At 45.6% G+C, this 15925-nt stretch overlaps 1 protein-coding gene across 1 annotated transcript in view; it reads right to left on the reverse strand.

Moving 5' to 3' along the window:
* SPNS2 (SPNS lysolipid transporter 2, sphingosine-1-phosphate) overlaps positions 1–15925 on the reverse strand; it is a 134594-nt gene that overhangs the window by 9811 nt on the left and 108858 nt on the right. The window contains exon 11 of the mRNA XM_053961541.1: positions 11213–11376. Within this exon, the coding sequence (XP_053817516.1) occupies positions 11213–11376 (164 nt within the window). The remainder of the gene's footprint in view (positions 1–11212; positions 11377–15925) is intronic.

Consider the following 15925-nt stretch of genomic DNA (forward strand, 5'->3'; position numbering starts at 1 on the left):
AAGGAGCACTGGTGGGGATGTGTGTGCCACTGACTGTCCTGCTGAGCTCCAGGGATGGGCCACCTCTGTCCCTGAGCTCCAGCCAGCAGCAGGGTGTCAGGAAGGAGGACACAGCTCAGTGTGTGGAGCACTGCTGTGCCCAAGGCTGTGCTTACAGAAAGCTTTTGAGAATGCTGCCAGCCCAGTTCATGTCAAGTTTCATGCCTAAGTTAAACACCACCTGTATTTCAGTATCCTGCAGCTTTCCCAAAGCCCAGTTTTCTTGCTATCTAAACAAGCCAGACTCTGGCTTTTGTATCTGAGAAGCAAATTAGGAAATGTTGTCCTGGTTTTTACAGCCTGCTGTACTTAACATCACTTAATTTTTACAACCAACAATAAAATGCTCCAGTAGGGTCCTTCTAGCCTGAAAATAAATCAGTTTTTGAGTTATTGAGCAGCAGTGTTTTAGTATTGAGTTGTTGAGCTGGATCTCATTCAGCAGACAGAAGTACAGGGGCTATAGGGGCAGCTGGACCACTGGATTTAGCAGCAATCCCTGCCAGTGATTAAGGATCCTTCTCCTTAATTTCAGTGGAGAGAATTCTGTGTTTCTACTGCAATGTGTCATCAAGTGCCTGTTTGAAGCAGTGCTTTAGGAAGGGACACAGGGGGACCAGTCACTAATGGCAGCCCCCGGCAGATTCCTCCTGTCTGGACTTCCTCAGATGCTGGGAGGTCAAAAACATCTCCAAAAGGCCTTGTAAACACACTGAAACCTGAAATTTTAGGTGATGAAAAGTTCACAGCCAGACATCCTTGAAAGGTAAGGAGACTTTATGGCCTTAATCTATGAAAAGCAAATCTATTTCCAAATACAGCCAGTTAAAGGGTGTTTTTTGCATCAGAGCAACACCACCCTCCACCCGTGCCTCAGGGATGATGGGCAGCCCAGCCAGATGCAGCAGTCTGAAATTCCAGCTACTGAAACAGCAGCACTCAGAGCTGATGTTGCTGCCTGAGATTGGACAAGGAAAACAGAGGCTAAGGATGGTCACTTGCAGCTCCACACCTGCTGTAAGAGTGAATTTTATCAACTGATCTGTGAACACAGGAAGGGACTTGCACTGATGCTGCTGTTATCACTAATTCTGCAGATAACTGATGAAAGAGTTATGGAGTAGGAGAGCTGGAGCAGCCCCTGTAACAAATCAAAGCCACAGCTGTTCTTTCACTATTTTGCTCACTGCAGAAGCCAAAACAAACCAGAAATCTCTCAGCTGGACTCTGCACACCCTGAGTGCAAACACTGGTCCCAGTCCTGCAGCATCTTTTCACCAGACACTTCAGGAGGAGCAAACCCAGCAGGCTGTACACTCCAGTTCAAGTGTGTACCTTCTATGCCCTTCATTATAGAGTTTTTGGTAACAGTTCAGCAGGTTAACTGGGTTAGCCATTGCTGCCCTGCAGTAGCCAAGCACAGTTCCAATTTCACTTACAGCTGGAAGAAGATAGCTTTGGTTCCCTGCTCCATAGCAGTTCTCCTAGGATGCTGAACAAACTGCCACAGCCTCCAACTCCTCCTCAAAAAAGGCTGCAGAACATTAATCCTCACTATGACCTGTTACCTTCAGTAAGAACAGCAGAATCAAGGATTGCTCCCAGAGAGCAGCTCCTGCTCTGACTGACCTCAAGCTGTTTTGATGGTGAAGTCAGGAAATCTGGGACAAGAAGTGATTGACAACATGAATTCCTACAGAACTTCAGACTCCAAGCAGGCTGCAGCTGGAAACAGGGACTGAAAGGGAAGGACAGCAACAGTGATACATCAGCCTAGAGCTCCCTGTGAGTGGCACAAGGATAGGATGGCACAGTTAAAAATAGTCCAAGCACTGAGCTTCCTGATGCATCTGACAGGTTATCCAGCCTGCAGGAACGGGCTGTTGATAGAGCTGAGGTCAGTTCGCTGGAGGAAAAGGATGCTAAGAGAACTCTAACAAAATTCAGCCAATCATCTGGCACAGGAGGAGTTTGTTTTGGAGCAGGAACAGTGCTCACTGTGGCTGCTAGCTGCCCGTGCCCTCATCCCCAGCCAGGGGCTCTGTGCACCTGCAGCTCTCCTCCCCAAGGCTCTCACAGGAGCTGGCTGTGCCCAGCCCTCCTGCACAGCTGCCCTTCCCCCTGCATTGCTCAGTCACTGTGGGGTGACAGCTCTCTGCTGGGGACAGGGGCTCCTCCAGCTGCACTGAAGAAATGAATTGGCTCAAATCCCCTTTTCTTCCTGCATGTCAGTGGGCTTAGCAAACAAAATATGATAATCATGTACAGCAAATATATTTCCCCCTCTATTTGGTTCAGCCCCTTAAAGCTTCACAGACTGTGAGTATTTTCCATCTGTTCATTTAATCCAGGTGCAGATTTGTCTCCAGAGGCAGAAACATGGGTCAGCTTCACTTTTTCCTCTTTCATGTATCTTTACTGAGGAGAAAACTGCCATAAAGGAAAAATCAATAACCTTTCCTGCTATTTTCCCAGGCAGCTGCAGCAGAACAGATGTGAGGATGAGCAGTTTACAGCACCAATCAGGGTCCCAAGGACCTGGATGGAAATGAGCTCCAGAGCTCAGCAGTCTGTGGGGGTACTCTGCCACAGACCCCCTGAAGTCTGTGAAGATGTGGGTCTTGAAACTTTGTGCCTGAGTCTGTCTCTGTAAGTATAATTCTGCCAGATATTGACGGGCTCAGTATTGAGGTGGAGGGTTTTAGTGCCACGGAAGATGTGTGTAACAACATACACTTACATCCTCTGAAATAATGGAGAAAAGAGGAGTGGAGTGCCTCACTTTTGATTGAATGATTGGATGGCAAGGGAGAAAAAACATGACATAAAAAGCAGGTAAGAACGAAAAAAAAAATCTTAAAATTAAATCTTATTAAATCTTAAAATAGAAAATCCTGTAGAACTTCCTGATGGCACTTGATTAAAAACATACTTCTTATCCTCCAAAAGAACTGCCTCATGCTACAGCTCTTTTCACCAACCTCTGAGCTACCAGGTGTGGGAAATAATAGAACCATGGAAGGAGTTGGGTTGAAAGGGACCTTGAAGACCATCTCATCCAACCCCTTGCCGTGGACAGGGACACATTCCAGTAGACCAGGTTGCTCCAAGCCCTGTCCAACATGGCCTGGAGGCCTCAAGGAAACATCCATCCATTCCACTCCACTGTAACAGTCCTGGCAATCCCCACGTGGCTTGTAGTGGTCTGACAGAAACTTTGGGAATGACCAAGCCAGAGCACTTAAGACACTCCTTACTGGAGCAGTGGAGGTAATACTCCAGCAGTTTGTCCCTGTTTCTCTCAAAGATGTCATTCAGGCTGTACTGGGTTTGGCTGGAGTAGATTAGATTGAATTTTCTTCTCAGTGTCTCTAGTGGATTGAGTTTTGGATTTGTGCTGAACATGGGTGATAATAAAGAGATGTTTTTGTTATTCCTGAACAGGGTTTGCACGGAGCCAAGGCCTTTTCTGCTCCTTGTCCTGCCATGCTGGTGAGGAATTGGGTGTCCATGGGAAGCTGGGAGGAGATAGAGCCAGGACAGGAGACCCAAACTGATATTCCACACCTTATGATGCTGTGCTCTGTATATAAAGTGGGGGAAGAAGGAGGAAGGGAGCATGTTTGGAGTGAAGGTGTTTGTCCTTGCATGTAATTTGTGTGCAAAGGGGCCCTGCTCTGAGGGGGGATGGCTGAACACCCACCTGCCATGGGAAGTGGGGAGTGAATTCCTTGTTTTGTTTTGCTTTGCTTTGTTTGTGGTGCAGCTTTTGCTTTCCCTATTAAACTGTCTGTACTCAACCCACACGTTTTTCAACTCCTACCCTTCCAATTCTCCCAATGCACTGGAGGGGCAGGGAGTGAGTGGCTGTGAGGGACTTGCTGGGGTTAAAGCCTGGCCCAGCTCAAGGACCCAGCCACAAGTAAATTGCTCTAACACACCCACAGTCACAGTATCTGCCTTGCAGACTGCTTCACAAGGAGAGGTCATTGCTGCTCATAAAAGCCAATACATTTGCAAAATGCCCTGACATCAGGAAGCAGCACAGCTGAATTTTTCATTATTTCTTCCATTTCCTTGTGCCAGAGATTCTTTCTTGCTTGGAAGGCTGCTGCCTTCTGCTCAGTGCTCCAGTTACCTGCGTGGGATCTGATCAGATTTTGTCTCTGTGCCAGGGCAGCCTTAGCAAAGAATCTGTCTCAGTGAGAATTTAAAATCTCCTCCTGCATGGCAAAGTCCCTCTATGCCAAGAATTCTCCTTTGCAATGCCAACACCAATTGACATGCTGAGTCCATTGGTAGCATATGATTTCAGTGCCCCTTGTACATTGTGGGAAAGTGCCTTCAATCCTGTTTTACAGCTGATGAGCATTCTAGGGACAATGTCTGACTTCTTGGGGCTCACAGCAGAGAGTCAGTAGCCAACACAGCAGGAGGACTCCCAAGCAGTTCTTGATCTGGAGCTCCTGGAAAAATGAGCTTTGTCTTTCCTACAGCATAAGGCACATAGAGAAGTTCCATTCTTGCTGTGGGAGAGCATTAAATAGCTAGGAACAGTGTAGGAATATTGCTTCCTTTCTCTGGCACGGGGGATGAACCTGGGAAGGTCAGTCTGGCGGGGAATGGGTGGTTTTGGAGAACCCAGAGCTCTGCCCACAGCCCCTTCCACAGCTCAGGGGTTCCCAGAGCTGTGCCAGCACCAGCTGCCCCCGTCCTTCTGCCTGGGCTAAAGCAAAGCTCCTGCTGCCAATGCTGAACTCTGACAGAGCATTTCAAACACCGTGTAAGGATCACAGCTGAGCCCAAACTGCCTGTGAACAGCCACACTGACCTTTGACACCTCCCTGCCTGACCTGCAGGAAATCCACAGGTTGGCTGAAGTGACACAACAAATCAGCAATTCTTCTATATGAGACTATTTTCCATCTGCATGACTCCAGCAGCTCCCAACTGCAGCAGCAAACCAGCACTTAAAATTCAAGTCCCAAGCTGTTACATTCTTGGTTTTGCTAACTGTTTATGGAGTTACAAACATGGCCAGTAAACAGGTGAGGAACCAAGAGCTCTACAAGGAGCTTTTTCAACCAGTCGTAGAACTACTTACATTTTCACCACCTCTCCCCTTTGTATTCTTACCACGGGTTCCATATAAACCATCTAATAGTCTAATCTAGTTCCATCTGCAGTCTGTGAGTTTTTATCATGCCTCTCTCAGATACTCAGAACTCACTGCTTGCTTCTCTCCTTCCATCACCACAGATCCTCTGCATCTTAATCTGGGCTTTTTACTGAAAATTCATGTGTCTTCAAAGGCCAACAATATCTTATCTGGACTAAAAAAACATTGTGAGTTTCTACCACTGTAGGAAATGTTTAATTATTGGTCTCTTGTAAAGTCAAAACAAATGAAGCAATGATATTCCTCCCCATAAACAGCTGAGTATCAGCAGTGAGCAAATTGTTCTCAAATATCCCTTTTTGGGAGTTGTTAAAATCCACTTTAGCAGCTCCTGAAATCCTCAAATCCAAACTCAATGCAGCACTGACACATCTCTCTAAAATAAGTGTCCAGCATCTTAAAGCCCCTTGTGATACAGCTCCAGCTATTTCAGAGAAGGAATGTTCTTTTTGGCAATGCAAGCTACCAGAATGGAGCACACTCAGCATGTCAGATGCCACTTCAATACCTGGGAAATGGTTAATGGAGGGGACTCTGGACTTTGCTGGCAACAGCATCAGGTCACCTGGTGGGTCTTTTCTGTCTCCAGCTGCTGCCACAGAAAAATGAGAGAAAGGGAGGTTTGACAACTCTGTGAGTCCTTCCCCTGTCCCACATAATAGAATCTGCAAAGCAAAAATAAGGTCAGACACTTTCAAATGGCTGCAATAGAAGAACTGGGAGATAATTTTATATCCAGTTCTGCAAAAGGCTAAAAATAAGCCTGTATGAGGCAGAAGAAAGAGCCTGAAAATGGATTATTCTCATTTTTCCTGTAATGCAATAGGAAGATGTGCCATGTTTAAGACAGCAGAAGTGTCTGGACTAGGGATGGTTCTTTTTGTGGATTCTGCTATCTCCTCTGTAAAGAGGATTTTTTTTCTAGTGTTTGTACACACCACTTTTAAAATGAAATGTCCACCAGCACTTCTACTCAGCAAGAGCTTCCACATCAGATCAAAGGTGTTAAGAGTAAATTTCTTTTCTTATTAAATGTTTAATTTTCATTTTAGGAGAAAAGAAGTACCTGCTTGAGTTGTTTAAATAACTTGATTCTTAACACGCAAACAAAGGGGTGAATGATTGAGGCTTGCAGGCTCTCAAGTGCTGAGTGGTCACTGGTTAAAGACTTGAATTCTTCTGTTCTGAATTGCTGCATCAGTGCAGCTCTTGATTCCTGCTCTGGCTGCACCAGGGATCCACACAGCAGTTGCATCCTGCTGCCTGATCTGCATTGCTGTGTCCTTGGCAAAAAATATCAGCCTCTATCACGCAGAGAGGGACTGAGCCAGTATAAAACTTGGACACCCATCCTAAGCATCTTTTCATACCTCTGGAAAAGAACAGAAAATCTAATGTTTCCAGGTGTAAAACCGGGGATTAAGTAAAAAAAACAAAACAAACGAAAAACCACAAAACCAAATGAAGACAACAAAATCCTTTGAGAAGTAGAGTATCCCACATCTGCACAGGGTGCTTTTCAGAAGAATCCAGATGAATTTGGTTTTCCCTCAGCAGCAGCTGGAAGTGGCCATGGCTGGGGACAGGGCTGCAGGATCACTGCACTCACTGCCCAGGAAAGGATCCTGATACACACTAATTGTGGTGATTTATATCCCCGCTACCCAAAAGCTGTAAGATCTTGGAAAAGGACTTTTTTGAATCCCTTTTCCTAATTAAAAAAAAAAAAAAAAAAAAAAAAACAAAAAAAAAAAAAAAAAAAAAAAAAACAAAAAAAAAAAACAAAACAAAAAAAAAAAAAAAAAAAAAAAAAAAAAAAAAAAAAAAAAAAAAAAAAAAAACCACATTTCTCCTAATTATTGATGGAGCTTCTAGCAAGTACCAAATGTGGGGTTTTCTTCTGCAGCCCTCCAGGGTGAAGCTTTGTTTATCCCAGTGCTCCACACTGTGAACAAGGAAGGGGGTGAACACAAACCACAGACACAACTCTCAGCAGTGCTGGGCTTTTACTTCCATTGACTGAAGAACCTGGACTGCTCCCAGCCTTAGAAATGGCTCTTTGGCATGGCTGCACAGGTACCTGTGATGGAGCTTGAGGATAAACGTGCAATTATCAGATTTCTGATCCAATTTAGAGGGCTCTGCCATGGCAAGACTGTATTGTCTTCCAGAGAGTCTAAAATCTAGCTTGAGTCTCACCAATAGATCTTAAGCAGGTAAGAGAATTACAGTTCAGAGTGCTGATGTTTGGAAATAAAATACAGCTGCTTTAAGTCTCCTCTGCAGAGGTGCAGAGCAGGAAAGAAACAACAACATAGTCAAGTGATATCACAGAAGGAATTGTTGTTGAGTGGTTTAAAAAACAATTGAAGTATTTATCATTGCTAGTGCCTAAGACCGCTTACAGAACCCATCCTTAACTGTTTTCTCTCTCTTATCACTTTGGAATGGTGGGATTAAATTTGTGTTATAGAACTAGTCCCCAAAATGACTGGATTATTAGCACAGAGTGATGTGCTATCCTGTTCTCTACTACTACATGTTCTAAAAGCCTCTTTAAGATGTCAGACTTCTGAAGCAGCATGAAAATGGTAATATAAGAATTGTGTTTAAAAAAAAAAATCTACAGAAAGAACTTTTTTTATTAGTGTTTTGTGAGCAGCCTTCTTGACTGGAATTCCTGTGCTAAAAAAGTACAAAATGTGCCAGGAATTGTGGCAATGATAAAAGTAGTGTGAAAGCCTGGAAATTCTTTTTTTGGAAGGAAGCATGGTGGAAACAGGAGGAAGCTTTACAGGAAAGAGTTGCTATCCTGGTATCTGCCCTGCCTGGAAGAAGAAATTATTTCTAAGCAAATGCCCAGAGATGGTGACACAAAGAAACAAACAAACACAGAAATCCCAGCAATAAATCCCTCAATGACATTTCACAGAAGTGTGGGAACTAAAGCAGGGACAGCTCAGTTTCCATCGGCTGTGAGAGCAGCGTTCCACTTCTCTGCTTCCGTGCTAGTTCACTGGAGGGGTGGTGACAGCTGCCTGTGCCCTGACCCTGGCACTGATGGATGGCTCTAATCTCTGGCGTGTGACACCGGCGCTCGCCACTCCCGCAGCTTAATTGATTTCTTTTGGCAAAGCCTGTTTCCAACTCCTGTTGTCTGAGCAGCAGGACTGACTGCCGAGGGAAAACAAGGCATCCTGAAATAGAAATTCCTCTGTACCCAGCAAGTAATAGGTAGGATGGAGGGGAAGGCTGGCTGGGCAGAAAACAGCCTCTGCCAAAGGTGTGTGATGCCAAGTGCAGATGGCCTGACAGGTGGGAGCTGGACGGTGGATCTGGGGTCCAGCACGGAGTTTTGATCCACTAATAGCAAAATGCCATTACCTCTCCTCTCACAGGCAAGCATGGAGTGTTAACAAATAAATCCTGCCCAATAAGTTCTGAGGAGCCACTGAAGCTGCTGGTAGGGGCAGACAGGACGTGGTTGACAGCACAGACCCTGCTGCACGTGGGTCCCTCCACAGTCTCCAGCCTCACTTTTCTCTTACTTCACTCTCACTTCTCAGAAACTAGAGTGAAGTTGCACTCCAGGAATCTCACTGCAGGATGCCAGTGTATTTTTAACATAGGAGTGGGCACACCCCAGAAAGAGTACTCTTCCTAGGAGTCACTTGAGAGAAATTATCTTGTTAACCATTATTTATGACAATTGTTCTCCCCAGTTTGCAACACAAAATATCTGTGACTGACTAATACAAAATCCATAAACAAATGTAAGTCAGGAAAGGGAATGATGGTAAAAGAGAAACAAAACCAGATTTGACACCTGAAGGTTTTTCTTCTAAGAATGAAGCAGTGACTGTTTGGGAGGCTGGTTGCTCTGGATGTGGATAGAGTACAACCAAAGCTGCTAAAGGCAGACAGCTACAGAGGAATAATCCCTTTTATGCAGGAGCAGCTAGAGGTGTGGATGTGATCTCCCTCCCACATTAACACTGCTGCAAAAGCTGGGGCTTTGGCAGAACAGCTATGTAAGACACACCAGTGCTGGCAGCCAAAGAGAGTCACCCAGCTAGTGACCAGCCTGTGCCCTGTGGTGTCTCCTGAGTGAACCAAAACCCTCTTCCTTGAGATCTCCATTGGAGCTGAAAACAGCTGGGTACCACAGTGCCCTGCTCAGCATAAAGGTTCAGGTAGGCTTGACATGCTGAAAAAATGGGAATGATCTGGAACTCATCACTATCTGAATTCTGGGCCCCCTCCTTCACGATCTGAAGTACTATCATGCCACACTGGCAGCACATGTGATGCAAAGGGACACAAATTGCTACAGTTAGAAGTGGAATGAACACTCTCCTCTCTGAACACAGGAAAGACAAGCCCAGAAGCTATCATATAATCAGGTGAGCACCCTCAGCAAAGGAAAATGCTACAGAGGGTGTTTCATATGCTGCACTGACACCAAGTAGGACTTCTGGCTCCTTGCAGGAACAAAGCACTGCTGAGCACCCAGAAACTGAGCACCTTCTGCTGAGCACCCAGAAACTTATGCTCATCTTGCCATGTCCCCAGGTGGTCTGGACTGGCAGGTACAGCTTATGTGCACAAGCACAGCACAAGCACAAAACAGGGCTGGAGAGCAGATCCATAAGCTGGAGAGAGAACGTAAGCTGGAGAGCAGATCCCACCTTCTCGCCTCATGCCATGCCAGGGAGGCCATCAGAAACAAGGGACAGCTTTCATGTCTTCCCTAAATAATCTGCTGTAGGATTTACCTCTTTTTTCTCTTAGGAAGTCCTTCCTAGCACCTAATCTCCAACTTCCCTTCCTGCCATTTGAGACCCTTGTATGCAGATAACAAACCAGGCACACACATCACGTCCCCGAAGCCACACTTAAGTTCAACTCCGTAGGACTTCCCATCCTTATGACACGAGGTCTTGTTTTTCTACAATGTTTAAACATATCATTATAAAGGAAGTTCTCCTTTCTTTGGTATTTTTGTATGATAGTAAAAGGAGGGTGGAACTGCACTTACAGGGCCACAGCACCATCTGTGGCACTGCTTCCAAATCTCTTTCATCCATCTGATAACACAGCGTGAGCCAGACAGTATCACCCAAACTGTTCACACACTTATGTCAGCCCCTAAATTTCCTTCTACCTGTACTACACATAGAGTGATATTCCAGGGCCCTTCTCCTTAAGGTAAATCAAAGCTCCCATTCTCCAGTGGGGGAAAAGCAAAGGCAACTTACAGTCAACACCAGACTAGTCACCTACCCACATGTACAGTATGACATTACACATAGTAACTCTTATTTTTCAACAATTATGAGAAAGAGACTAACCCCAGAAGTTTGTATGTCATGTGGAAGCGTCTTCTGAATTACTGTAGTTGCCAACCGTGAGATGATCCGAATCGGTTTCTTTACTGAAAAACAGTAGCTTTTTTTTCACCAAGCTGCAAGAAGGGACTGGGAAAGACTCTTTATCATAGCAACCCTTGAATGCACATGTTCCCACACACAGCTTGCTTCCTCCTTGCCTCATGTTCTTGACTGCCAGAGGTGGTCAGTGGGGCTCCGGGGATGGAGGTGGGTGGGTGCAGCCTTGAGCACCAAGCTCTGGGGAGCACCTCCTGCTCCTCACCTCACACCCCACCGGTTCCAGCACACAGCAGCCCCTCACCATGGACAGCCTGGGCTGTGACATGCTCAGGCAAGGGTGTAAGGGGCCTGTGCTCCCCTCCGAGCCATGTGGCCAACAACTGAGATCCACCAGAGCAGAAGCGTGTAAAGGATGCCCAGCCAGCATGACCCAAGCCCCTGTGCTTCGTGCAGCCTCATGCACTCTGCTGAGCCCAGGTTCTTAACACACAATCCAACATCCTTTACCTGGAAGGGCCAAAGCCAGGGGAAGAGTACAAGCACAATGTTCAAGAGAGCAAACAGGCTGTGGTGCCTCCCCGTTCGCAATGGCCAGGTTACTCACTGTTGCTCAGCTTTAGCTCTGTCACTCAGGAAGAAGAGGGCTGTGGCCAGGAAGAACATCCCTCCCAGGACAACGACAAACGGGCAGAGCATGAGCGCGTAACCCAGGCTGAGGAACTCCCACACCGGGGACTCCTTAGTGCTTTGTCGTATCAGGTCGGAGATCTAAGAGAGAGGGGCAAACAAAATGAGTCACTTTGATGAAAAAGAGACACCATAATAGTGAAGGGAACATGATTTCTGAAACAACCACCCACCAAACATGTGTGAGGTTTAAAATGGAACAGTACGTTCAGCAGAAGCTGAATGTCCCTCACACCCTTCAGCCTTCCACACTGGAGCCTGGGCAATTTATGCTCTGAGGCTTGGCAGGGGTTCTCTTCTTGCTGTCACTCTTCTGGCCTGATCTAATATTATTCCCACAGCCCTTTCCATGTTCTCCCAGGCTGTGTCAGTGACAGCATCTGTGGGTGTCTGACCTTGCTGTACTGCACAAACACCCTGGGGAGCCAGCAGGGCCATGCTGGTGCTGCTCAGGGGGTGAGGGGGTGATCAATCTTCTGCAATTCCTATCAAGTCCTGCTTACTCCCACACCTGATCTACCTTTCAGCAAAGGGAGGTATTAAATTCCATTTCTGTGTACTGAGTGGGAAGGGGGAAATGTTTTCCAAAGAACAAAAAAAAAAAAACAGAGATCCCATTTGATTTGGGGAAACAGAACTTGAACGTGGGGGGTTTATGCCCATGTCTGAGGTATGGGGCTCATTCCTTCTTCCAGCCTCCCAAGCTTGAAGAGTAACTGTGTACAAGAACATGGCTCTGTCCCAGGCTCAGACACGGGGATGTGCTGGCACTGCACACCACCATATTTATGGATTAAGGCAATCTGTACCTTCTGACAACCAAAAAGCATCATTACATGAAAGTAAACACAAATTATTTACACCTACACAAAGGAACAGAGACATGCAACAGCACTATTTAGCTCGTTATGAAAAGCTTTTGCTAGAACTCAGTAAAATGTAATGCACGTCTGTAGCTAAAACTTCCACATTTTAATATTTACTGTCCAGCAAACAACTTTACTCAACAGAGAGGTAGCAGCAGTTGGGGTGGGTCTTAAGGCATTGGGTATTTAAATGTCTAGCTCTGTTTTTTATCCATGACTTTTTGTTGGGGGAGAAACAGAATTCTCCCTAATTTATACCAAAAGACTGCATGGAATTTGCAACATAAAATCCTACTGCTGTGCACACACACGAATGAGCTCCAGAAATAGTCAAAGCTTGTGCAGCAACTTCAAAACTGCCACGTTACTGGTTATGGAAAAACTGGAGCCAAACACAACCTACAAGCAAGTTCTGACATTCAAGGCTTAAGTCTTGACAGTGAAAAGAACTGTCACATGCAGGAGAAATCACCAACTCACACTCTGCAGAGACCTGGAAGGTAAATGTGTGTGAGGAGATGCCTCAGCAGAGCCAAGCACAACAGAAGGTCCCAGAAGGAAGATGCTCATGGGGACTCAAAAGGACACTGGGTGTGTTTTAGCAGGGAGACTCTGGAGCACTGGGGGGTCTCAGTGTGTTTATGCCCTGTCACAGCTCAGCCTGGCTCCTGGGGAGGGATGGAAAGGAGGAGCTGCCAGCCCAGGGCTGGAGGTGACACCACTGCACATGCTGGAGCTGAGGACTGTCCTACAGGATGGAGCCCTCTCAAATAAGGGGGGGTGAATCAACACTGGAAGAGTGTAACTACAGAAAGAATTGAAGGGTTTTAGCTTGATTTGTCTGTTTCATGCCCTGCCCTAGAAAGGATGAGGAGAAAATTTCAGTGCTTGGGATATAGAAGAGTTCTAGTCCTCTCAGAAAGAACTTTATTCACAGTGTAAAACACACGAAGAAAAACAAGAGTGTTACAAACAATTCTCATGTGAGACTCAAGGCAAACCATTAGTTGGAGAGATTTATTAAAAAACAGCAACAAGACTTGAATGTGAAAAGGATGCACCCACAGGAAAATAGCAGGATGTGCTCTGCATCCAGGATTCAGGGACATCAGCTGGTCATTAATTCCCTTTTGTATCCAGGCACCTTAATTCCAAACATTTCCCTTACTCTTCATTATGAAGCAGAATTTGGCATCGAGTCAATGTCTCTGTCAGGCTGCAATAGCCAGAATTGAGGATATTCTAAAACAGAAATCTAGACATTCTAAACCATTTTTCATTTTTGGGAATGGATACGATTATTCTCTAAAAGGACCAGACAATAAATCACTTGACAAATTGACATGGTAAGTCAGCAGCAGAGGATGAAAAGCCGTGCATGTGCTCCTGATTGCTTTCTCCATGGATGACATGATATTCTAGGCTAAAAAACAGCTTTGAAAGTGTAAAATCTCCAAAAAATAAATCTCCCAATGCATTTTGTCCCACACCTTCCCTTCTAATGCATTGTGTTGACCTTTTATAGCAACAATCTCATTATTATTAAATCTGCTCTATTTTTAATTTTTAACCAAACACATTCTGTAAATGCAGTTTAGAAAAAAAATGCTTTTCCTTCCTTTCAAGGTATAATTCTTTCCACCAAGGTGCTGGGCTTCCTCACCCAGGTTCCATATAATTCACTGCCCAGTGTCTTCATCTCTTAACTCTAGAATTTTATCAGGGTGCACATATATGTTTTTGCTGTTAGCATTCACTGTTCTCTGTTAGTTTGTTCCAAACCACCTGCTCAGGCTGGAACTTTGGCATGTCCTCTCAAGAGGACACAGGACATAATTACAGACCTAGGCTCCAAGAATGACACACCGTTTGCCAAATGGTCTGCTCTGTATTGCCAATTTTGGGTTTTCCTTGCAATGACAGCATCCTGAGCTGGCCAACTGTGATTTGGCAAGACCCAATCAAACATAATTTTTGGTGTCTTTTCTCTAATAAGAGGAACAAACTGCGGGGGCTGTGCATGGCCGGTGCCAGCTCTGCAGCACAGAGCCATGTGTGGGATTCCTTCCTTTGTTCCTCCAGCTGGGGGGTGCCAAAAAGCTTCAAAACACGTATGCAGAATGTGGGGGTGGAAAACCAAGAGGGAAGTCCTGTTGCTGCTCTGCAGTCTAATCACAAGCCTTTGATACCAACCTAGCTGTGAAAGTTCACATCTCCTCCCTCACTGTGTAGCTCAGACCAAAAGGAATGACTTTGCTAAATAAACCTCAGCTTGAGGCGTTTTTACAGCAGAACATGGACAGCGTGTGCTCAGCTGGTGGCAGCCCCCTGGATGGAATTCAGCTGGAGACAGCTCTGCTTTCTGGAGAGCCAACAGTGCAGCTGCAATGAGCACCATCCCAGCCCCAAACCCCCAGCTCTGTCTCCATCTGAGTGCAGGAGACAACAGAGGAACGAAGGGAAACTTCATTTACTTTCTTGGGGAAGAGTGTGGTGTGTGCTTTGGAACAGGGGACAGGCCATGGCTACAGTAGATGCCAAGGTGGGCTGAAGCCCAAGGAAGGCATCTGGATTCCATGTTCTGTCTCTCCTGAACAGTCTGGGTGGATAAATGAACTGATTTATTAATTACAGTGTAATGATAACAACATCTCTGAAATCACCATTTAATTTTCTCTCTCTTGTTGCTGAGTCACTATCTCAATTCCTCTGAAATTGGCTTCTCTAAAATTCTGACCTTGCCACTTGGGCATAAATCCTGCTACATAGAAGGGTATTTCTGGCACAAATACCTGATTTTCATGATTATCAGTTTGATACAAGCCAGGTTCTCCCTGGCTGATTATTTCAGTACAGTTCCTTAACACAATATTCCCTGTAACCCCACAATGGTTTGAGATCCACCCACTCTGAAGTCAGTGTGAATGTGAAAGGTTTCTTTAATTTTCTAAAAAAAAAGGAATATTAATGCATATGAAGCTGAGAAAGGAAAAAGGAGGGATTTTATAAAGTAAACATTTTGCTGGGCCAGGGTGGGGGGGGGGGAGCAGAAGAGTTTACACTGTACTAAATGGCATGAGGAACACTTTATAATAAGAGGAAGTAAACCTGTTTTTTTAATGATATTTTCCCCTTCCCAGGATGACCAGGCTGCATTAAATACACAGTGCTGCCTTGAAAAAGGCTACAGTAAATTAAGATGCTCCATAGGGATGCTGCTTGCTGTGCCAGGACATGGACTTGGTACATCAGAGCAATATCTGCCCCATTTGCCCTGGACAGGGCTGAAAGTCTCTTTTCCTCAAGCCATTAACTGCCTTTCTCTCTGCTCTGGTCTGCCCAGTGATTGTCTAAGTTAAGACTGGACTTTCTCTGATCCCAGAGATGCCTCATAGCATGGGGAATGTGAAGGAACTCCCATGACAGGGTCCAGGTAGGTGAATGTGCCCATTGCCACGTTGTTGCTGTGGCACAGCACCTTTAGCAGCATCCCTGTCCCCACCTCTCCTGGCAGCATGAGCCCCTTCCCTGAGATCTGTCTGTACATCCCATGATTCCTTGTGTTGAAGAGAACCTGGACACATTCTGAAAACATGAAAACTGCCCATCTTGGGAGCGTGCAGGATCCTTGGCAGCTCAGGGCAAGAAAACATTTACTCAAGGAGGTTTTCAGTGCACAGAGGAGTGACAAAGCAGATGAGACAGAACCTGAAGTACTCGAATGCAACAATGACCTGCTTTGGATTTCTGGGCTTTCTCTGATG

Source organism: Vidua chalybeata, chromosome 20 (assembly GCF_026979565.1).
Source record: "Vidua chalybeata isolate OUT-0048 chromosome 20, bVidCha1 merged haplotype, whole genome shotgun sequence".
Lineage (NCBI taxonomy): Eukaryota > Metazoa > Chordata > Aves > Passeriformes > Viduidae > Vidua > Vidua chalybeata.